We start from the raw sequence: 23,604 nt of genomic DNA on the forward strand, positions 1-23,604 counted from the left end.
AAAAAATCTATTAAATTTACTGCATGTAATGTATTGAAAGAAAATGTTATGAAAATGATGTATAGATGGTATTTAACCCCAGTAAAATTAGCCAAAATGTATCATACATATGACAATAAGTGTTGGAAATGTAATGCAGTGGAAGGAACTTTTTATCATATGTGGTGGACTTGCCCCAGGATAAAGGACTTCTGGGAGAAAATTTATAATGAACTGAAAAAAGTGTTGAAGAACACTTTTATAAAAAAACCAGAAGCCTTTTTATTGGGACTAGTTGGGAGTGAAATACCGAAAAAAGATACCACATTTTTCTTATATGCCACAACAGCAGCAAGAATTTTGATAGCGAAATATTGGAAGCTGAAAGAAATACCGACGGTGGAAGAATGGCAGATGAAGATGATGGAATACATGGAATTAGCTGACCTGACCGGGAGACTTCGAGACCAGCGAGAAAAAATGGTGGAAGAAGATTGGAAATGTTTTAAAGACTATTTGAAAAAGAATAAAATAGACATAGAATAATAAGAAAGGGTTTTGATAGAAACAGGGAGCTGTAGCTTATCAAAATAGATTGGTGTTGAAGGAAAAACGTAATATCTATCATGGTTAAGGATGATTATGGTATAAATATATGGAATCAAAAGTTAATGAGGAATATGAAGTAGAAATTGCTAAAAGATTAATATAGGATGATGCGCAGTAAGGAGGAATTGAGGAAGTCAAATATAATGATTAGAGACGAAATTGTGATTATGAAATTCTTGTTTGTGTGTATTTTGTTTTTATTTGTGTTTAATTAAAAAAAATAAAAAATTTTTTATAAAAAAAAAATAAAACCAAGAACAAAAGAATTAAGCGGAGTACTTCACATATTAGCTGTTGCCTACTACCCAGTGCACTACCGCACCTTGAAGCTAGCAGTTCTTAACTTGCCGCCTTGGCTCTACGGAGACTGTGTGCCTAATGGTTAGACAAGGTAAATCTTGTTCCTTGGAACCAACGTGGTAATTTACGGTTCTATAAACAACAATGCTAATTATGACTGTACTACTGCTCCGCTTCCCAGACCTTGGCAACCAGCATCATTCAGTAGTAATTAAGCCACAGGATTTTAATACTACCTCTGCCAACTGAAACAATGCCGATGTCCCACACTGCTTTGTTAATTCAGGAGGACCTGAATGGGATGTACTTGATGAAATCTAAAGTAGAAACAAAGAAAGCAAGGGGTGGGGGAAGATAATATCACAATGTCACTGATAAAAGTTGTGCCTCCAAGCGCAATGCAAAATGTCAAAGGAAATTTCAAATTCCACAATCACACTTGGAAGAGCTGGGGATCCAAACAGAGAATAATTAAATAAAGAAATATCATGTTAATACTAGAAAGTACCCAAGTAATGCTTTCAAGTATAGCATTCAGTTCCTGGGGTAAACATTAATGGATTAGGCCATCACTAAGGAGACTGTAAAATTACAGGACAAGTGTTTCCTTTAGTGTAAACAGATATATATCTTCATTGACGTCTAAGTTCAACTCACCAGAGCTCTATCAGTCTACACTACTGTAAATCAGGCCCACATTCTTTACCTTTGTGTGGTAGTTTGGATCCTCCCATTTTATTTGAAAGGCGAAATGAGCTAATTTACAAGTGTGATTTTGTAACAAGAAGCTAGGTATCTTGGCAAAAAATAATAACTGTTTTGCTGTGCAAGAATAGATACCCTTGTACAACACATTGGTTACTTGGGAGTCATGCTTTTGCAACTTATCTAGTCCAAATGAACACAAATAGGATCATGAGAGCAGGCACTGCCACCTATCTAAACATGTGAATGCCATGCAAACATTCAACTGAGTGCATGTAGATTGTCCCCTCCATGCATGTTCCGTCACTCTGGATATGTCACGAGAATACAAGCATCGTATCTGGATATTAAGTTATACAAATGCAGCACATGTACCATACAAATATATGCGTCTCTGAAATGATTTGGTCAAGGTTCCTAGCTACCTGTACTCACATTTGCGTAAACACAATTCTGTATGCTACAATATATGCAACCACTCCAAAGAGTTTTTGTTCTACAGGAAATCAGAGAATAATTTATGAAGGTTTATAAAACATAGAAGTCTCACATTCCTCCTACATATAATGCCTGAAGGCAGACCAAGAGTAAACAAAATTTGAGCATTAATTTGGCAGTAAGCATCAGTCCAAGAACCCTGATCACTGCTTCTCCAGTACAAAGTTTGTATGTGTAGTAATTTAAAAGGGATAACGATGGTCAAGGCGGCATAGTTTTTCCTTCGCTTCCTGTTTTTCTGCTGCATCAATTTTGCCTAGTTGAAATAGCAAACATACCTCTGAATAGTTTAGTTCAACCTTCACCAGTCTGGTGCTCTGTTGGGCAACAACTCCCACCCAAGAAAGCCCTGGAGGGAGTTGTAGACCAGGCTAGAAAAAGTTGGCCTAGGTGTTGGGGAAAGTAGCAGGTGGGAAAATGCTAAACACCCCTCATTCACTTCTCAGCTTCCAAGGCTCCCAAACCCATGTTTATAACCAAACAGATAGTTGGCTCTTTAATGGTTCATTTACTATAAGGTGAACAAATATTGCAGTCAACTTCAACATGGGAAACAAACTTTCCAGACTGCCTGCCACATTAAAGTAGCAACTTCAGAGTAGCAATGCTCTTTTCCCTGTCTGGTTTCTAGGAAACTGAATGTCAGGCTACAGAAAATTATAAGTTTTGCTGGAACCTATGGGCCACAAAGCCATTTCACATGTTGCAGAAAAACCAGCTCCCTAAATTACAACAAAATGTCAATCAAATCTTTTCTGTCCCATTCAAGGGGAGATGTAAGTGTAGCAAGAAGCAGGAAATGCTCGGGTGGCAGTTTCTGTACAGCTATCCCCTTTCAAACATTACAGAAAATATGAGACTGACAAGCTGTGAAAATGTGGAGACCTAGCTTTATCTGTCATATGGGAAAGCACATCTCAAGCACATTTAATTCTTTTTGAATTGCACCTGTAATTTCATTTGTATATGAAAACAAAAAAGCTATAAGAAATACATCTTTGCAGAAATCCCATGCTTATCTACACAGCTCCTTCTTCCAACACCTTTTGCTATAAAACACTTCTGGTGTCAACCTTCAGCAGTCCATATTAAATTCAAAATACTATTAATAAAGATATACTTTTTCTTTTCTTTTTACACACATAAAAAAGGTGCCTTACCTCAGCGAACTGGAAGAGTGCTGACTTCCTACAGTGCTTTATAGGTTCAGGACTCGCCAACTGTGGAGAAAGGGATATGATTTTTTAAAAACAAAATGCGGAGAAAGTCTCTTTCAACAATGGGTGAGGCAGACAGGCAAGTAGACAGCTGCCCTTTGTGACATTTTAGTTTGTCAGTATCAACACAATAAGCTATAGCGTTGTTGCTGTGGATTCTGAGATTCCACAGGATACAAAGGCATCTCGACACATCATTCTGCTATTTTAACTAGTCTCATGGCTGAGCGCGAGATGAAAGGACACCTTTCCTATTAGCCACATCATTTGTTTTCACTGGAAAACAACACAGCCACTGGGTAAGCAAAGGGGTGGTAAACATATGGAGACGACAGTGAAGAGTGTCATACTGTATAATGGAGTATGCATGACTGACAGGGGACTTTTATTCCTGGGCTAAAGGTTGTCCATTATGAATGACACATGCACTTGATGGTATCATTCCTTTCACAAAGACTCAACATTATTCTCTCCTACGGTGAAAGGGATAAAGAGAAAGGAAACATATTGAAGAACACCCAGGCTGAACAAAAACGCTGTCTGGGACGGCTGCCAAGAATCCTCAGGCATCCTGGGTCCCAGGGCAACATAAGACTGTTGTGCTGCTGGATTTTTTTTGCATGTTTACAGCCACTGTACAATTTTTACTGCAACAGATTGCTTTCCGCGTGCAAAGTACAGCAATACTTTTCACAGTGGGAAATTTGAAAGTGGGGGGGGGGAGAAGGGGGAAAGGGTAATTTTGGCATACAAAATGTGCCAAAGATGTCCAGAGGGAATGATAGCTTTGTGCTAATAAAAGACACATGGGATCCAGTAGCTGAAATAAGGATTTTGTGTGCTCCTCTCTTGAATAATCTAAAAGCAAGTACCCTGCCATGTTCAGGATGAAAACCACAGCCTCTTCTCTCGCAAAGAAAGATGTGAGTCACTCTGCAAAGTACTGCTTGGGCTGACCCGGGGAAATAACTCTGCTGAACAAGTTCAAGATCTTTTCCATCAATGAAGTGTCCTCAGAGCTCTCTTCAAACACTCTAATCTGAGGGAAATGATTGTAGTTCTACCTCCAAAGATAATTCAGTTGGCACAAAAAGGATTCTCTTACATTTCCATATGGCTCTGGACTGCTTTATAGCAGAGAATGGCCTCTAAAGTCAACATTACAAGAGCTTATATTGTAAAATATATGATAACCCTCTAATTTTCAGCAACAAATACACAGCTTATTGTTTCCTAGCTTTTCATGCTTCCAGACTTCTATGAAAACTCAGTGTAGATAGACTTGCTGTTCTACATTCTCTCACTGATTAAGATATGTGTGCTTTAAAATGGTGAATACTCTAGGCCACGGTTCCTAAACATTTTTGCCATGGCCCAGTTGAAAATTGCTGAGGGTCTTGGTAGACCCTCTGTCTGTTATAGCAATGGGTTTTTTCCTGTCTGTTATAGCAATTGTAATGTACTGTGCTAGATGATGCATTATTTTTTGATAGCATATTTGTTTCTTTTCTTGTGTGTTGTATTTAATTGTTTTTCAGTTAGAATTCCACAAAGTTTGGGTTGCAATGCAATAGAATACAATGGAATAAGTTGGAGGAGCTGATGGAATTACAATTAAAAATAAATATGAGCATTTAATGTGACGGATGTGCCAATTTTCAACCACAAATCCACAGACTCTCCATGTGCCACCTGGATGAAGCCCATAGACCAGTTTGGGAAACCCTGCTCTAGGCTAGAGGTTTTCACTATGGTATGTGTTGTCATTGAAAGCTTATAGGGACTTTTTTGATCCGTCAGACAAGCTTCCTTGAAAGAAACCTTGTCCGATTATTATTGACACTGAGGTTCAGCTCTGAGGGCCTTCTGGTGGTTCCCTCACTGCAAGAAGTGATGTTTCTCACTTTTTTGATCTGTCAAGACATGCTCCCTTGAAAGAAACCTTGTCCGATTATTATTGACACTGAGGTTCAGCTCTGAGGGCCTTCTGGTGGTTCCCTCACTGCAAGAAGTGATGTTTCTCACTTTTTTGATCCGTCAAGACATGCTCCCTTGAAAGAAACCTTGTCCGATTATTATTGACACTGAGGTTCAGCTCTGAGGGCCTTCTGGTGGTTCCCTCACTGCAAGAAGTGATGTTTCTCACTTTTTTGATCTGTCAAGACATGCTCCCTTGAAAGAAACCTTGTCCGATTATTATTGACACTGAGGTTCAGCTCTGAGGGCCTTCTGGTGGTTCCCTCACTGCAAGAAGTGATGTTTCTCACTTTTTTGATCTGTCAAGACATGCTCCCTTGAAAGAAAGCTTGTCCTATTATTATTGACACTGAGGTCCAGCTCCAAGGGCCTTCTGTGGGTTCCCTCACTGTAAGAAGTGAGGTTACAGGGAACCAGGCAAAGGACCTTCTCAGTAGTGGCGCCTGCCCTGTGGAACGCCTTCCCATCAAGGAAATAAACAGCTATCTGACTTTTAGAAGGCAGCCCTGTTTAGGGAAGTTTTTAATGTGTGATGTTTTATCGTGTTTTTAATATTCTTTTGGGAACCGCCCAGAGTGGCAGGGGAAACCCAGCCAGATGGGTGGGGTATAAATAATAAAATTATTATGATTAGTGACAGGAATCCTCTCAAAGTGCTCTCCCTTCCTGCAAAGTCTAGTCAACTCCCTGGTATACTGGAGACCAAAGGACACTGGAAAAAAAGGAAGACAGCTAGAATCCAAGCAGTAGAAAACTCACCCCAAGTCTGACCAAACATATGTAAAAGCTCATTACTGAGCCTATCCTGTGGCAATGATAGCAGAGAACAATTATTTTCTGCCAGCATGGCGACTTCAGTAGAAGAGCAAGATGGCTGCCCCAGCTGGCACCTTCCCTCTTACTCTGCCCTGTCTTCAGACACAATTATAGACCAGCAGCTGGACTGCTTATCTTCATTCTGTTAATTTGTTTTTTAGGTCCTCCTCAGGATTTTGCTTATTCAACCAGCACTTTTCTGATCAACATTGTTGGATATTGTTCCTGATAGTTTTGCAGTTGGATTCAATGTAATTTTATTGTATTAACTTTGTATTTTGCATTTATTTCGGGTTTTTTGTAATCACCATGATTTTCTATTTTAATGCTGGGCAATTGAGACATCCTTTACCTAAACAAAAAAATATTGAGGAGGCTCAAAAAGAACTTTTTTCTAGGGAGAATCACTACAGTGATTCCATGAACCGCTCTGAGACCTCTACCTTTAGGGTGGTATATAAATTCAAATTGAAACAACAACAACAACGGGAGATATGAGAACTTTGCTTTAGGCTATAAAGCAATTTTGAGAGTGCAATTTGTAACTCCACATTTTCAAGAGGTGAATTAAGTGTACTTTTCAATTAGATAATGAGACAAACAGAAAGTTTTCTGTCTATCGTCTTAATTTTAATCCTTTGAGGTTTGTTGAATATTTACGGATAAATTGTAAACAGATAAAAACACTGACATGATTATTGTAATAACCTGCAGCTACATAAGAGTATATATTCAAAGAAGATAAATAAATGAGTTAAGTTATTTTGGATATGCAGAAGATATTGAAAATAAATTTAAGGAACTGCAGAAAGAGGGGAAAGGAAGTCAAGTTTTAAAATGTCAAAATGATTGTAAAATCAGTGAAATGTATATATCTGGAAATTATGGACTTTTTTAAAAAAAATTAATCCTTTGGGCGTCTGCAAAGAGCAGCTGCTGCTACACCAACTTCTAAAACTGGTTCAAGGCAGCTGGTACCTTAGAGCACAGCAATGTGTTATAAAGCAACATAGGCCTTGTAAGATTAATGCAGAGGAGGGCAAAGAGAGGCAAGCTTGCAGGAGAGAATCAACAGACTGTTGAAGATGCTTCATCTTTCATGCACTCACTGATGTTGCCATCGCCCCCCCCCAAAAAAAAAAAATTGGGAAAAAAGGGAAAGCAACACCCGAGAGAGCAATGGCAGGGGACCCCTGGCACTGATTTGCACATCATAGTCAACCATACTTAATGTTTAACAGTGCAACATGAAGCAGTGCACTAATGCAGGGTGCTCAAAAGTTATAGCCTCACTCCTTCACCATTCCTGGCCATACTGGGAGCAACAAACCACACGCCTTTGCTTGTTGTGGCACTCAAAGAAAGCAGCTGGAGAAGTGTGCAGAGGCCAGAAAAAGAGCTGTTGAGTGGAGGAGTGCTCCATTGCCCATCCTTCACCAAACCTGCTACAGTATAGGTTGGGACTGGGTGTGGAATTTGTTGAATGGGCAAAGCTGTGGGCAGCCTCAGGAAGCTTTGTGCCTGCCTGTAAAAGCAAGTCTGGAGTGAGAGATTAAGGTAACCTCAGCAGGTTCCAGATATCCTCTTCTCTATGACATCCAGTGAGTAAGCTGTGTTTTTTTGCGCCATGGCTGGGAGACTGGGTAGATGATGGAGTGATGGGGAAAATGCAGGAGGCTGAAAGGTGAGGTGTTTCGGAAGGAGAATGAACTGATATTGGTTTAGGTTTATTAGCGGTTTGTATTATGCAACTTTCGCATATGAAACAGTCTGCTTTTTTGTAAGATTACTTACCTGCCTTTTGTTGTTGCTTTAGTTTTCTGTACACAGCTTATATTTTTATACATTAAGTGGTATGAAAATGGTCTAAATAAACAATTAAAAATAAGTAACTCAATAAAACTCTGGGTTTGTGGTTTGTTTCCTTCTTTCTAATCAAACCATGAGTTGAGGCCAAGGTTTGTTTTCAGCTCATTAGTAGATTGGATTAAAGAACCATATTCAGTTATTTCAGAAAGGTTTGGGGAACTTTATTACATAATTTATTTGGGGGAGATAAAAAATTTGGACCGAAGACTATTAAATTTTTTTTGTTATTTGATTTATTAAATATTTGTTATGTCCAAGTCTCCTTTAGAAAAATTAATAGATAAAAGGAAATGTAGAGGTGGGATTTCATGCATGGAAGAACAATAATTTATTCAGGATTAATGATTTTAGAAAAGCAGGGTGGATGGTTTCATATTCAGAGGTTAGAAGAAAAATGCAGGGCAAAAACCCCTAATTGGTTTGAATATTGTCAGGTAAGATCATTAGTGCAAGAATATCAAAGGAAAACTGGGTTGAGGAGAGAACATACAGAGTTTGGAAAAGAAAGTTGTGAAGATTAAAGAACATAGATTAGCAAAGATTTATAAACTTTTGGTTAAACATGACACAGAACAGGGACAACTTAAAATAGTATATTGTGAAATGGGCACAAAATACTGGGGGGGATCCGGATGGATATATGTGAAAATCTTTTGAAAGTAGCTTTTAAGTTCTCTTTAGGTGCAGGAATTAAGAGATAATTGTAAAATAATGAGTAGATCGTAAATTAAGCCATAAAAGATAAATAACATGAATACAAAATTATATTTATGTTGGAAGAATAAAAAGAAAGACCCCCCCATATGTGGTAGAGATTTTTTCCCCCTTTAAAAAATGGGAAATGATTTTAAAACCCAAGTGGTAAATATTTTAAGATACAATGTTTCATTTTGCCCATTTTCTTTTAAATTATGTAAATAGTAAGTTATCTCAGAATGTAGGGAACTTGTTTCTTATCTATTAGTTGTGGCTAGAACTGTCTATGCAAATACTGGAAATCACATAAAAAACCAACGATTAAAGAATGGAGAGACAAAATATGGGAGTATGCAACTATGCCTAAGAATACATTTTTTAAGATATTAAGAATGAGAACCGAGACAATATAAGTTGTGGCAAAAGTGTATTGATTACTGTAAAAGAAAACAGTTTTTTCCCCCACCTAATTGTCATCATGGATTCACAAAGTATTGACTGTTTGGATATATGTTATCCTTCTAGCTTTGTTTTTATTTATAATTAAAATGGGGAATGACTTTATTTTAGTGTGGCTACCAATATGCTTTAAAATATTTTAAAAGCTATTTTATTACATATAATTTTATGATTAAAATAAAAGGTGTTTGGGAAAGGTTTGATTTTTGTGGTGTGTTTGTGAGAAATATCCCCATAGTCATGCTCCCAACATAGCCAGGAGTGGTGGAGGAGTGGAGCAAGGACTTTTGAGTAACATGCACCAGCATGTTGCTTGTTCATAGTAAACCAGAGTTAAACATTAACCATGGTTTAACATGAGATGTGAACACAGCCATAGAGAGGGCTAAGCACCCATCTATTCTGATTCTTACCCAGAAGTGCTGCCTCCTTTGGCCACAATTGCATTACCCAGGCAAATGTGGGTCTGGGATATTGTGCTTGCTGCACTACTGCCCTTGGCCCTAGTTAAAATGTTAAGCAAAGCCGTCTGCAATAAGTAACAATGTCATCCTGCATTGCATGGGTTTGGACTAGAGGACCCTCAGGGTCCCTTCCAACTCTACAATTCTATGATCCTGTTCCTCATTCCCCTTCTCGAGCACTTATATATACATGTTTCTGCAGCATCATGGGAACAAAGCACAAAGAAGAAGTGGCAATATTGGAAAAAACCCCATCTTGTGCTCTGTGATTAATAGAGAGCGGTAATGCTTGAATGTTAAGCAGGGGCCTCAAATGAGAGGTGGGAACCCTGAGCACAGTTTGCTGTAGGTGTCAGCAGAACTGTTTGTGGCAGTGCTGCTCTAGTGCCACACCTTGTGTGAGTTACAAACACCTGACACCAGGACTTGCAATACTGCACTGGCACCAAGCTTCATAGTAAGCCACCAAACTGTGTGCTACATATCTTTGCAGCCTACTAAATTCATGATTGTAACACGAAGAAGAGAAATGTGCGTACAGCTGAAGCTTCCTTCGCTGCCTCTGCTGCAGCAGTTCCCAGCGATGACGAGAGAAGTGCTCTCTAGCAGAATTCATAGGCATTGACAGACATCTGAGGCTATGAGAGGTTACTTTATCATTTCCTGGGATATTGCTATTCAGAAGCACATTCATCCCAGAACTGATTTTTTATTTAAACTTAAGATATTTTATTTTTGTGCCTTGAATAGCCACATTATACAGTCAAGCTAAGGGGGGTGAAAATCACAGGCAGCGATCTCAGTATACTGTTCCTTTGGTTTAACTATGATGTAGGCTTGGCTAATGAGACAAGGCTGTACTGTACAGAAGCTCAAGTCTGTGCAAAGGATGGACACCCTACAAGGAAGACTCCTTCCCAACCCAAAGAACAGGGATGGGGAGCCACTTCTATGGCCAAATCTCCATGGCCATTTTGACAGGTGGCCAGGGCTGCTCCCCTATCAATTGCTTGATGTCATATCTTAGGTGTTTCCAAAGCTGCTCGTCAATGAAAAATCGTCACTCTGCAGTTGCAGACTGAACTATGGGAAAGGTTGCATAGTTTGCCCCAAACAGCTTCATGGGCCAAATCTGGAGGCCTTTAGTGTCATGACCCCAGAGGCTGGCAGCAATCAAGACTCCTGCGTCAGAGGCTGAACACTTGCCAGCTAAGGAGCCAGACCAGGTGCAGTGCTCCGAGTCTGCTGATAGAGATCAGGAAACAACTGAGCCTGAGAACATGAGCACCAGGAAGAACCTCCTGTATCAACAGGGTCAGAGATGGAGCCTTCACAGGAACCTTCCATTGAGGTGGAGTAACAAAATGCCCCGCCCCCAGACCTCAAGCAGTGCAGGAAGCACGTAAGGCAGTAGGCTAGGGAACAAAGGAGTGCCTGTCTCCAGATCAGGGGCTTTAAGAATCTAGTTCTCAGCAAACTTTTTCAGCAGGAGCCTGTCCACTGTCCCTCAGACCTTGTGGGGGGCCAGACTATATTTTGAAAGGGAAAAAATGATGCAAGAGCACCACGAGCCCCGGTGGCTGCTTACCTGTGTCTTGCGAGCAGCAGGGACTGGCAGTGGCGGATGGATAATGAGTGGTGCATGAAAGAGCTCCGGAGAGGGGCTGCTTAAAATGGCGCCACTCGAGCGCTGCTGCTGGCACCAACAAAGCCCAGCCCCCTTCCTCTAGGCAGGGCAGGGAGAATCCAGGAGGAGGGAGGGAGGAGGTGCCGCCGGCACCGCCAGGTGAGGGAAAGAATGCACGTGCGTTGGTGATCTACGTGGTGATTCCCGGACAATCCGTGGGCCAGATCCAGAAGGCAATTGGGCCTGATCCAGTCCGTGGGCCTTAGTTTGCCTACCCATGATCTAGTTAGTCACAAAGGGGCATTGGCTTGTCATGCTTTGCCTCCTTCTCCATGAAATCCAGCATCGCACCAGAACATGACATGTAGGATCTAATTGGGATCATGGGCAGGAGGCTCCCCATCACTGCCATAGAACATCCCCCTTCACAACCAAGCAAAACCACTGATCCTTTGGTCAAGAAACGTAAGGACTTTAGAAATACTAATTGTTGCAATTAAGAAAAGGGATGTGAATAATATCAGTATGATGCCTTTCCCCACAATCATAGCAGTTCCCTTATACTGATTTAGACCTGTTTATCCCAATAAACAGATTGGTGTGAAGGCGTGGGGTTTTTTTGGGGGGGGGGTTAGAACACAGGCAGCATTTTGAAGGTAGGATAGAGACTTGAAGGCACATGTGAGAAGAAGAATCTTGTATTTTACTGAAGTGTTTTGATCTTTCCCACCACCTCCTTTACATTAAGGATCTTCTTAATTGAAAGGTGCTAGGGCTCATGTCTATCTGAATTCATAGTTTCTGACAAGTGTGCTCCTCCTTCCAAAACATAACTACTAGTTTAAGTTATTCAGTGATAATAGGGAAAGCACACTGTGTACACTCTTTTTATTACTACTACCTTATTTCTTTCCCAGCTGAGCCTTAGCATTGAAAGAAGCTCTAGAGCAGAGTCATGAGAAGTCCTACTAAGGTGGAAAACCTCTCCTCTCCTAAAAACAGGTCAGATCAACAAACCATGATCCAAAAACAAACATTGGCTTCCTGATTGTGGTTTGTTTGTTTGTTTGTTGAGTAAAACAAACCACAATCCCTAGTTCAGATGTAACGCTAAACCAGGGCGCATGGTTTGTTGTACCCACCAAAGCTATTGGAGGAGCAAAGTAGGAGCCAACTTAAGAGTTCACAGTATACCAGTAACTATGGTTTACCATAGTGTGCGAACACAGCCCCTTGTTGGGCTCATTCTTATTGTTCCAAGAAGGTCCTACTTCCTTGAAGGAGGCATTGCTATCTACTTCCACATATCAATTGCATCTAGCACATTATAAAAATTAAACCTGCTGGAGAAACTATTTGTTATATGCTTCAGTTGTGGACTGCAACATTTGAAGCCATCTTGCTTTATCACACTGTATTTCTTTTATTATTATTTAAAGTCAGAATTGTCATACCTCTGAAAACTGGAATTGTGCTGATTCATCACTTTCTTTTGAATCTGCAGGGGCGTCTGGTTGTGATGGACTTGAAGAAATCTGGGAGGGGGGACACATTAAAAAAGCCGTTAGAACATCGTGTTTAAGCCAAATCTGATTTTCATGTTGTGTAGAAATGGCAAAACTTGTGGCTCTTCAGGACACAAAGTGGTATGAATAAGTTTTCTATTGGATTGTAAATGACAAACTATGAAAAATACAAGCATCATTTCATAGGGAAACCTCTGCCATAATCAGAGCAACAAAATAAAACAATGAAAAGTCATAATGGTAATATTAAATAAAGTATCACATAGCTTGGAGCTAAGCCAAAGGCTTTGATTCCTTGCATTGAGAGACGCAAATGAAGCATTTCACCTGACACACTAATTGCACACAAAGCACCAAAATGATCAGTACCATGCTGAAAGAACTGTACAAAAAAAAAACAGAATTTCCAGACTAAAATAAGCAATATTATTTTCAACTCACTTAGTTGGAGATAAACCCCACTGATTTCAAAGAAACCTATTTACAAGGAAGTTTTAAATGAGAGCCTTATGATTCTGGCTTCATTTTCACCACTGAGATGTTCAAGTGTGCTAGTTGGAAACCCGTTAACAGCGATCTTAACTATCTGGTCATAAATGCCATTTGGAATACTATGATATTCTGGATTGTTTTCAGGACAATAATGAGCACGATCCAGTCAAAGTGAAACACTTTTACATTCCATTGATTTCAACAGGTAAGATTTAAACACATGCTTAACATTCAAATTGAAATCAACGGGGCTTAAAATTGCATACTTAACTCACCCACTGAAAATAATTGGTGTTTTAAAAGTGCTTAATCTCAGCTGGATTGTGCCAACTATCCACACATTCTTGGTTTTCTGATATCAGATGAGAAAAAAATCTATTAGAAACAATGGCATCTAATTAAAATAAAATTTGGTAGTAAAAAAAAATGGGTGCCCTCTATACTTTGATGTTTGTATTCTCTTCTTCGGTTGCATCTCAATCTCTTACTGAGCTTCTCTGAGAAAAAGCTACATAATTGTGAATACCACATTGCTTGCTACATCACTGAGTGGTGCTCACATTGGCTCCACAGAGAAAGGTCTCCTGTGCACTTCCTCTTGTGTTGCCACCCATGGTGGTAGTATATTCAATTGTGCTTAATCCTTAGTAAGTGTGTTTCAGATTGCAGCCTTAATTTATTTAATTGTGCTTGGGTTAAACATTTTAATGACGCTCCACCAGCAACTTGGGGGTCAGTTCACACATCCCTTGACCAGGAACCCACTTTCATAGGCTGATGCAATGAGCAGCATCTGGAAAATTTATCCACAACTAAAGACATCAAAAACAAAGGAGTGGGGTTTTTTGGTGCAACAAATTCAAGTTCTATTTATTTCAGTGGGATTTAGTCATAACTAATGTCCATTGGGTTGTGTCTAATATATAGGAAATAATTTACTCTATAGCAAGTTCTTTAATCATAGCAGCTGGATAAGGTACTGTTGCATGTCAAGGCTCCGCACCCCTTCCCTTGGTGAATAAAAACATGTGGACACAAGTATTTTAGGTTAATGGGCTGAAAAAACACCACAACTTTTATTGGTTACAGAATGTGAGTGGTATTGGCTTTAGGCATTGGACCCGAACCAACTATATCTGACTCCTGCCCGCCATGCAGGAAGTCTTACAAGGGTTAACCACCTGTAGGGGGAGCCCTGTTGATGTACATCAACTCGGTGCTCCCCCAGGACCACCAGAAATGCTGTGGCCCTAGCCCTAGCCTCCACCCAGGCGTCGGAAAGGAACCATGACCCCTGGATTCCTTTAACGGAATACCCTTAAAGGGAAGGGGTAGGTGATGGCCACAATCTCCCCTCCCATAAAACAAGCTTTTCCAATGCCTAACTGCCAAACCTTATAAAGTTGTGACAATTTGCTACAACCCACTCCAGTATTTTGCATGAAAACTCCATGGACATAAAAAAGGAGAAGCTCTGAGAAGGAAGTGAGAGTTTCCAAAGCATGCTCTGGTTCAAGGGGTCACGGAGACCCGAACATGACTAAGACGACTAAGCAACAAACAACAGGCAATAACCAAGTGGCTGGTGCCAATCTGCCAAGTGGGAAAATTCCTACCAGGCCCCTTCAACAGGGGCCCATAGCAAGGTCAAGGTGATAAACGCAAGAAGAGAGGCTGGGAGATCTGTGGAAGCCTGGAGCAGGAGGAGGAGCTCCCAGCCACGCAGCCGCTAAAATGCGGCTAGCCATGCACCCCCTGCAGTCGTGATGCGTGCCGGGACTCCCCAGTGACGCGGGGGGTGTCGACACGGGCCCCACTGTGGGCGGGAAAGACCGAGGCCTGCACGCAACCCCTCCCCTCCCTGAACAGGAGTGGCTCTGTAAGAATGAGAACCGAATGCCTGGTTCATACACTACCTTCACCAATGAGCATGTATCTGGAGATGCTAAAGGCTGCTTACATGTTCAAAATATGGATTTGTGACTTGGGCCCTTGGTTATACTGAAAGATGATTAGGATTTGACAACATATGAGGACATGATCTATCTATCTTATATGCTAATGGATGGTCCTGACCTTGACTTAGTACTGAGAGAGTGTTTCCACACTTTAACCTGAACAGTCACCTGATGAAGCTCATCGAGATCTGATGCCATTATAGCTGCTAATTAAATAAATATGTCCTTAGCTGGCACATTTTTGGCTTCAGGATGCTTTCTACTAAATATATGAAAGAAATTCTTTCTTCTGCTCAAGAATGCCTACCTAATGGAATGCATCATATAAAGCATTTAATTAATTAACTATATTTAAGTGCCATTAAAGATGCGGATGTCACCCATAATCCTCAGGTAAATATGTATGTGGCCACTGCTCAAATGGATGATAAATTAACTAAAGCATTTTTGGAGCTTATCTGAAAGCCTTTAGTGTTCGTTTTTTTTTATTATTTTAAAAATAACAAAAACCCCAGAAATTAGAAAAAGCTCACCTCAGCAAATTGAAACAACGGCGACTTTAGACATCCTTCAGTAGAATTGGATGCATCAGAATGGCATGTACTTGAAGAAATCTGAAACAAAGATTATTGGGTGGAAAACTTTAGGGACTACATTCTGCTTCGTGTGTCAATTAGAAAGGGGCCTGCCTGTGAGTTGCAGGCTTTTACTGCTAAGTGGTGTGCGCATATATTATTATTTCTAAAGCACTTTCAAATCAAAATGGCATAGAAGAGATAAAAGTAATGACAAACCCTGCCTGGAGGCTTACAATGTATCAGACAAAAAAAGTGGAGGGGGTGGAAATGGTCACAAGAGGAAGGGAAACCTGGAAGGATTAATGAGCAAGGAAAAGCCTCAGAGCACAGATTGCTCTTTAGAAGCTGTTTAAGAACCAAAATTGGCAGAGCTGCTTGAATATCGATAGGGAGCACATTCCATGCAGCCAGTGCATTCCATAGCTGTAGAATAACAACAGATAAAAGCAACAATGAAAAGTAATAGTCAGGTTTTGGGTTTGATTAGAAGTACATAACGGGAAAAGAAGGAGCAAAGAGAAAGAAAGAACTGAAAAGTTAAGAAGGAGAAAGTCTACAAAAGCACTCTAAGCCAAAAGAAATTTAAACAGGATGCTTTAGGGAGACAGAAGCCAGTTTTAGAAAAGAGAAGGGATGGAGAAATACATGTAAAATAAGGAGCATGGAAAGAGCCGCAGAATTTAAAATAAAAAAGAGATCAAAAACGGGAAGGATGGATCAAAGGGCATTAGCTGATTCCCTGCATGCAGGCAGGTACATATGCAAATGAGTCGCCATTTGCCTTTTTAGCAGCATTGCCAGCACAAGGCAGCCACTGGTGTGGAATGCAGAAAAATGGAAAGCACTAAAGACTGAAGGGAGGAACCAAGTAAGAAATGCACATACGAGATCACCTTCCATTTGTCCATCCATTCATTAAGTGAAAAATTAGTTGTGATGAGTTAAATACAGAAAAATGCCCTATAAAATAATGTAATACAATCTGTTCTAAGAGTATAATGGCATAGTTGACACTTAACAAGTGCGCAAACAGCACTGATTCTACATTTAATTTTCATGGCTGGGACACTATATAATGCATTCACACTCACATCACGAGGCAATAAGAGATTCCTAAAAATTCAGCGTAGTTAACAACTGTTAATACAACTCTTTAGAAGATGAAGATCATTAATGCAATCAGATTAAGCATTAAGAAATACAATGTCAATGTATCAGAATAATACTTAATTCTTGCCCATGTATTATTAAATGCAAAGAAAGGATAGCAAAAATGGCCTTCTGTCTGCTTTTAACACTCTCTCACACACACTGCCTCCTTAATGTCTGCCTGATTATTCTTTGAAGAAAAGGAAAAGGTTTTTTTCTTTCTCTTTTTTACCACTGCATGCTTCATTTGCCAGCCAAATGTCTGCCCAGAATGTTTTGGGAAGGAGCTGTGAAGTTGCTGTGAAAGTGGATTTCTCATAAGACATTTGTCAGAATGGCTGGTAGACATACCAGGCTTGCAAACAAGGGCTTAACAAGCACCTACATAAGCTGCCACAAATGCCCTCCACTCAGAAGTCTGCCTGGCTGAAGTGGTCATTGTTCCAGCACCACGTTAACACTTATTTATTTGCCCAGGCATTTTAAGCTGTTGATTGATTCGTTTATTATGCTGTTTTTAGCAGTCTTTATTTGTTCTGAATGGCTTACTGTTCTGGTTTCTTTGGTTTATACTCTGTACCCAAGCCTGGTATTTGTATAAATGAAGGCCAGGCTATATATGCTACACATAAAATGATTCAAGTTAAATCTTAGGTTTGCAAATTTTCCCCTGTCCCCACAGACCAGCAAGTTATTCACATAGTTTTCATCTCATGAAGTGGCCTGTAGTCTATAAAAAGTTGCTTAAAAGAGACCATCTTGGCTTTGAGCCCTGGAAGACCTGCTCTCTTGTAGGCCTTTCCCCACCTGGCCTGAGAGGGCAAGGCCTGATTGACTCCCGCTATAAAGGCTGAAGCTGCCGAATAGAATCTTGGGCTGGGGCATTGTTTATGGGGTTTTGTTGTTTATGTGGGCTGTTGCTGTCATCTTTTTATATCCTAATTTTGGATCTTTTGATTTATGTGAAAATTGTTCAGTCTGTGTACTTTTTGATGTTTTGTTTATGACTACTTTTGTTATCTTTGTAGTGCTGTAGTTTCTAAAATACGTTGTAAGCCACCTTGAACATGCTTTAACTTTGGAAACATGGCATACAAATAGATAAATAAATGATTGATTGAAGCATAAGACGCTATAAAATTTTCTTGTGTTTATATTGAACCATGATACTCTTTTGCCACCGCCATTACAAAATCACATTCTACTTCTTACAGAAATTCAACATGTATGTGCTAAAAGCTGCCAGATTTAATACATTTTGTATTGCAAAGCTGGTGAAATGTAAACAGGGAGATGGCTACTTTAAACTGAGCTGCTGTGGTACGACAGTGAACATCATGAGCTGTGAGCCCAACACTCCCGATTCTAAGCTCAAGTGAGCTGCTGTGTAGGCAATGTCCCAACCCTCACTTGTAAAATGGGAGATAATAATACAACACCTTAGCAGTAGTGAAGATAATGTATTTAAATTTATTTGTTACAACAGTATTTTAAGAAGCTTTGAGTTACCTGTGTTGATTAGGAAAGTAGGATCTAATAGCATGTAAACTATATTTTTCAATGCTTTTTGCATTTAAAATAACGCTACCAAATATTCCATCACGTTATTCTAAATATTCTATGGCAGTGGTGGTACCTATGGTACGCGTGCCAGAGGGCACTCAGAGCCCTCTCTGTGGGCATGCACGCCATCGCCCCAGCAGGGCCATAGCTTCCATGCCAGTGGGGATTGGGGGGGGGGCTAGCGTGTGCCATCCAAAGCCTGCAGCACCAGGGCCTGGCAAGCGAGCGAGAGACTGAGCAGGCATTGATTTTTGTTGCATCAGGGCCTCCCGTCAGTCTGTTTTTCCTACTCGGGAGTAAGCTGCCTTGAGTTCAGCAGGGCTTAACTCCCAGGTCAGTAAGAATATCAAGACGGCACATAAGAAGGGGCTGCTGGGTTTACATGTTCGCTGGGCTTTCCCGCAGAAGCCAACAAAGAAATTCATTCCATGGAGGCTGCGATCAAATGGCACCCAAAGAAACAGCAAAATACAACAACAACAACAACAACAACAACAACATATTTATACCCGCCCATCTGGCTGGGTTTACTTATTTATATATATTTGTATGTGTGCACGCAGACAATCATTATTATCTCATATTAAAGATTGGGAGAGGGTGGCTCTTAGTACAGCCCTCCAGTGTACACTAGTGGCCAAAATTGTGAAACCTTCTGGAAAAAAATGTATTTCCAAGGTTTGATGGCTCATAACAGAACTTTGTTTTGGAGTAATACCAGTGTTTTTTTTCCGTGGGGATGCAAGGGGACGCATACCTCTAAACATTTTGTGAATTTAACGGTAGATGAATTTCACTGTATTTTCCACGATTTGAACTGTATTTATTTTTCCCTGGTGGTGATTTTTCTTGAGTAAAACTGAGTGTATCCCTAAACATTTTTTTAGGAAAAAGCCCAGAGTTATACCATAAAATTATATATCAATGGAAAGAGACTGGTAATTTAATGAAGAATGTAATGCAATAACTTTTATGAAGGATTATTTATTACAACAGCAGTCATAAAGAAGAAACGTGAAACACATAGAAACACATAGAAAAAAAAATAAGATATACAGGTTAAATTGCCATGTAGGCACTTTGCAATAAATAAGTGGGTTTTGAGTAGCAGTTTGGGCACTTGATCTCTAAAAGGTTCGCCATCACTGCTCTATGGTATTCAAATTCTAAATGGCTGAAGGACAAATATGTATCAGACACTATACAAAGTAAATGGATTTTGCTCTCAAGGCTGGGACTTCTAAATTCACAGAACTGTTTACATTCACAAACAGTTTAACCCAAGATACGTCCTCTTGATTATAGTTCCTCTTTACTAGAAACTTTGGATATAAAGGACTTGATTCTGCAATACAGTGGTATCTCTGCTTATGTGCCCCTCTTGTTACATATCCTTCAGAATACATACACGGCAAACCCAGAAGTATATTTCTGGGTTTCGCCCTGCGCGCATGTGCAGTAGCGCTCTATCGCGCTGCGCACGTAGAACAGGCACCTCCGGTTGCAGAAACCTCCGACCAGAGCTCCGGAACGGATCCTGTCCACAACTGGAGGAACCACTGTACTTGACACCAAAGTGTTTCACATTGTACAACTGGCACAAATGATTAGGTTCTATAGCTACGGAATGGCAAAACTGTGTCACTGACTGCAGATACAAAACCTATCAAATAGTTGTCAGCAGAACTTACATTACTATACCTATCTGTCAAACATGCAATGCATTAATGAAAGGGTGAAGCAGGCAAGATAGCTGCTTACCTCTTGTGCAGTCAAGGCATGTTCTCCTGCTAACAGCAGCATACTGAGGCCTCCCATTTGTGTAGGATCTATCAGAGAATAAAAATATATTAATAAAAATATTTTATTTTGGAGCCAGCAGGAGCAGATCTTAAACATACTGGCCTACAGCACTGAAAGGAACTATAAAGATTACATCCTTTAACAAAGACTACTTAAAAGGAATCAACCCCCCCCCATATATATCTTTTTTTTAAAATGGAGTGGGAACGAAGTCTTGATAATACAGTGGTACCTCGCTTTAAGTACACAATTGGTTCCAGAAGTCTGTACTTAACCTGAAGCGTACTTAACCTGAAGCAAACTTTCCCATTGAAAGTAATGGAAAGTGGATTAATCCGTTCCAGACGGGTCCGCGGAGTACTTAAACTGAAAGTACTCAAACCGAAGCGTACTTAAACTGAGGTATGACTGTATCATGATAAGCTATTCATAAAGTCATTCAGTCTAGTGCTGGTAACTTTTAAGTGTTACAATAAAGTGCAGACAATATACACAAGAAACTTCAGGCACCCTCCTGCATACAACTGCCAATTGGTAGAGCATGAAACTTTTAATTGTTGTGGGTTCGAGCTTCACATTGGGCAAAAATTCCTGCATTGCAGGGGGTTGGACTAGATGACCCAAGTGGTTCCTCCCAACCCTACAATTCTATGATTTCTATGTGAAGCAAGACCATGGGATTGCATGGGATCACACTCAAGTCTCTATACCCCATGGCGGGAAGGAAAGTTTGACCATGGGACTCAATGAAAACTCCTATAGGTTTCCCTGTTTAGAACCCCACACAATTAGCATGCTCCTCTCAGGTGTCTCCACCAATGCGGAGGAGGAGGAAAGGGCTGGTGGGAATGTGATAGTAGGCACGTGGCTCCACTCTCTAGCCCCATGAAATTGAGACAGAATGCCTGAAAAAGGCACTGCTCATTCTTCGCTCCCTCTGCTGAAGCAGAGTCTTGCACACCATCACCTGCAACTTGTATATTTAGATCCTGCCACTCACCTTAGGGGAGAAACAACAAGAAATATACCTTCCCTCCAATCACAATGGACTGTACTTTCAAATGGATTATAACTTGTATTTGGTCAGACTCATCATGAGTCTTTGGCCTCCCGAAAGCCATTCGATATAGAGAACTATTAACAGTGAAGCAAAACATGATTTGTGCCTAGTGCTGCTACTTATGCTGCTATTGGAAGTTAAACATATTTTCAGTGTTTGGAAATTACTTTATTAAAGACACAAGAAATGTCTCATGCATAATTTTTTGCTCAAAATATCTGACTTAAGCTGATTTAAGTAGCTTAAGAGAGCCCTAGGTAGGAAGAGTTGCAGCAATATGATCCATCTATGATCACGCAGGAAAATGTGACAGGTACTGTAATCTATCCATGTATACATGGGGTTGGATCCCACTGAGTAATTAGTTACAGTCAGTTCCCACTGAAATCATGGGACTAATTTAGTTTGTATCCATCCCATAGCCAGGAGGTTAGTCACAACAGGGACTGTGTATTTTACAGTGTGTGAACATTGTACCATAAGAGGATGTAACAGGATCAAATGTTGCAGTCATAACTGGAATGAGGTGCTCCACTGACTATGTATCTTATAACTCATTAAAATATATAGAAGGCATGTTTTACAAAAGAGTAACAGCTTCAAGAATATCTACAACCCTATAGAATCCTATTACAAAATGATTGCAGGAATCAACCCATTTTAATAATACAGTGGAAGCTCGGTTTTCGAATGTAATCCATTCTGGAAGACTGTTCGACTTCAGAGTCGTTCGAAAACCGAGGATCAATAGGTGGTTGACAAATTCCTTGGGGGAAAAAATGGCTTCTGAGGTGGATTCAAAAACGGAAGCAATTACTTCTGGGTTTTTGGTGTTCGGGTTCCGAATTGCTCGGGTTCCGAGACGCTCGAAAACCGAGGATCCACTGTACATGATTATAATATAACAAAAACATATTCCCATTGACTCTAATGAAATACAGTACAATCTTGTTGAAACCTCTGACTTCTAGGCCTGATTCAGTCATGTACTGTAGGCCAGAGACTTGGGGCTTGATGTCAACAGAGATCTCAAACAAACCTGCCATTGCGAAATTCAGCTGAGGCATTTCTTCTGTCTTCACTAACTTTTTCGGACTTGGCAAATCTTTTGCAGGTTCTGATGGGAAAGCCCACAGCTTTTTCCGGTTAGTAACAGTGGATGACTGGGTTTTCACAGGTTTATTTGTAGGCGGGCACCACTTGTAGCCAGGGTTTGCTTTCATAAATGCATCCTTGTACTATGAAGAGGAAAAAATTGCATCAAGGGCCAGCACAGTTTTGTAGAAAACCTTGGGGAAATGTAACAACTTAGTATTCATAGTTATTTATTTCATAACATTTATACACCACATAATTGTAAAAAACAACAACCTTCTAAGTGGTTTATAAAGTACTGATTTTAGGATATGCAACATACAACAATTTGAATATTTATTTTGATTCAAGTCAAATGGGGCTTACTCCCATATAAATGTGCACAGGGTCGCACTCATTGCTTATGTTTGTCATCAGAAAAGCTATAAAACCTGTATTATAAAATAACGAGTTTATGGATGATCTCAGATTTCCAAGCTACTCCATAAAAACATTTCTCAAAGCATCAATGGCTCAACTATTTTTCTCAACCACCTGCACTATACCAACAATTTTTTTTTAAAAAAAAGAATGTTTATTTCTTAACAAATTAATGAAAAATTTGGTCTCAACTTGAAGACTAGGAAATCTTGGTAATATCACCAGGAAATATGGCCAAGACTGACAAATTTTAATTGAAGGGGGTGGTTTAGAGGAAGGAAGATTCCTCTTGTTCTCAGGTCCTGCTTGTAAATTTCCCACAGCTCTTGGCTACTGTGAGTACAGGATGCTGAATTAGGTGGGCCACTGGCCTAATCCAGCAGGCTTTTCTTATGTTCCTGATAAAGGTTTCTTAATGTTGTGCTATGTGATCATAAAGATAGCCTATTGCATTTACAGTATGTCTAGTCTGAGTTGGAAGCATTGAGCCCTATCCAATATATTTTGGCTAGAAGAACGACTTAAGCTTTTGTGTGGTTCTACATTTCAGACCATTCAGCTAATGAATTTGAAATTGTCAGGTTTCCCTAATTACTCTTACAAGGTATAAATACTTGTATCATTTGCCCATGCTAAAAAAAATGGTCTCAAAAAAAAATCTGGGTGTAGACCAGATCTGAAAAGTTTGGGCTTGCTCCAAGATCTTTTTTTTTAGCATTGTTGAACCTGAGGGCTAGCTCCAAG

General features: G+C 40.0%; 1 protein-coding gene across 17 annotated transcripts in view; it reads right to left on the reverse strand.

Moving 5' to 3' along the window:
• Positions 1-23,604, reverse strand: part of BBX (BBX high mobility group box domain containing) — a 133,267-nt gene that overhangs the window by 24,940 nt on the left and 84,723 nt on the right. For all 17 annotated transcript variants that reach the window (XM_035116507.2, XM_060273698.1, XM_060273693.1 and 14 more), the window contains 6 exons: positions 22,385-22,583; positions 20,244-20,311; positions 15,726-15,806; positions 12,671-12,751; positions 3,252-3,311; positions 1,125-1,205 (listed from right to left, as the gene is read on the reverse strand). In XM_035116507.2, the coding sequence (XP_034972398.1) occupies positions 1,125-1,205; positions 3,252-3,311; positions 12,671-12,751; positions 15,726-15,806; positions 20,244-20,311; positions 22,385-22,583 (570 nt within the window). The remainder of the gene's footprint in view (positions 1-1,124; positions 1,206-3,251; positions 3,312-12,670; positions 12,752-15,725; positions 15,807-20,243; positions 20,312-22,384; positions 22,584-23,604) is intronic.

This window comes from Zootoca vivipara, chromosome 4, assembly GCF_963506605.1.
Source record: "Zootoca vivipara chromosome 4, rZooViv1.1, whole genome shotgun sequence".
NCBI classification, from domain to species: Eukaryota; Metazoa; Chordata; class Lepidosauria; order Squamata; family Lacertidae; genus Zootoca; species Zootoca vivipara.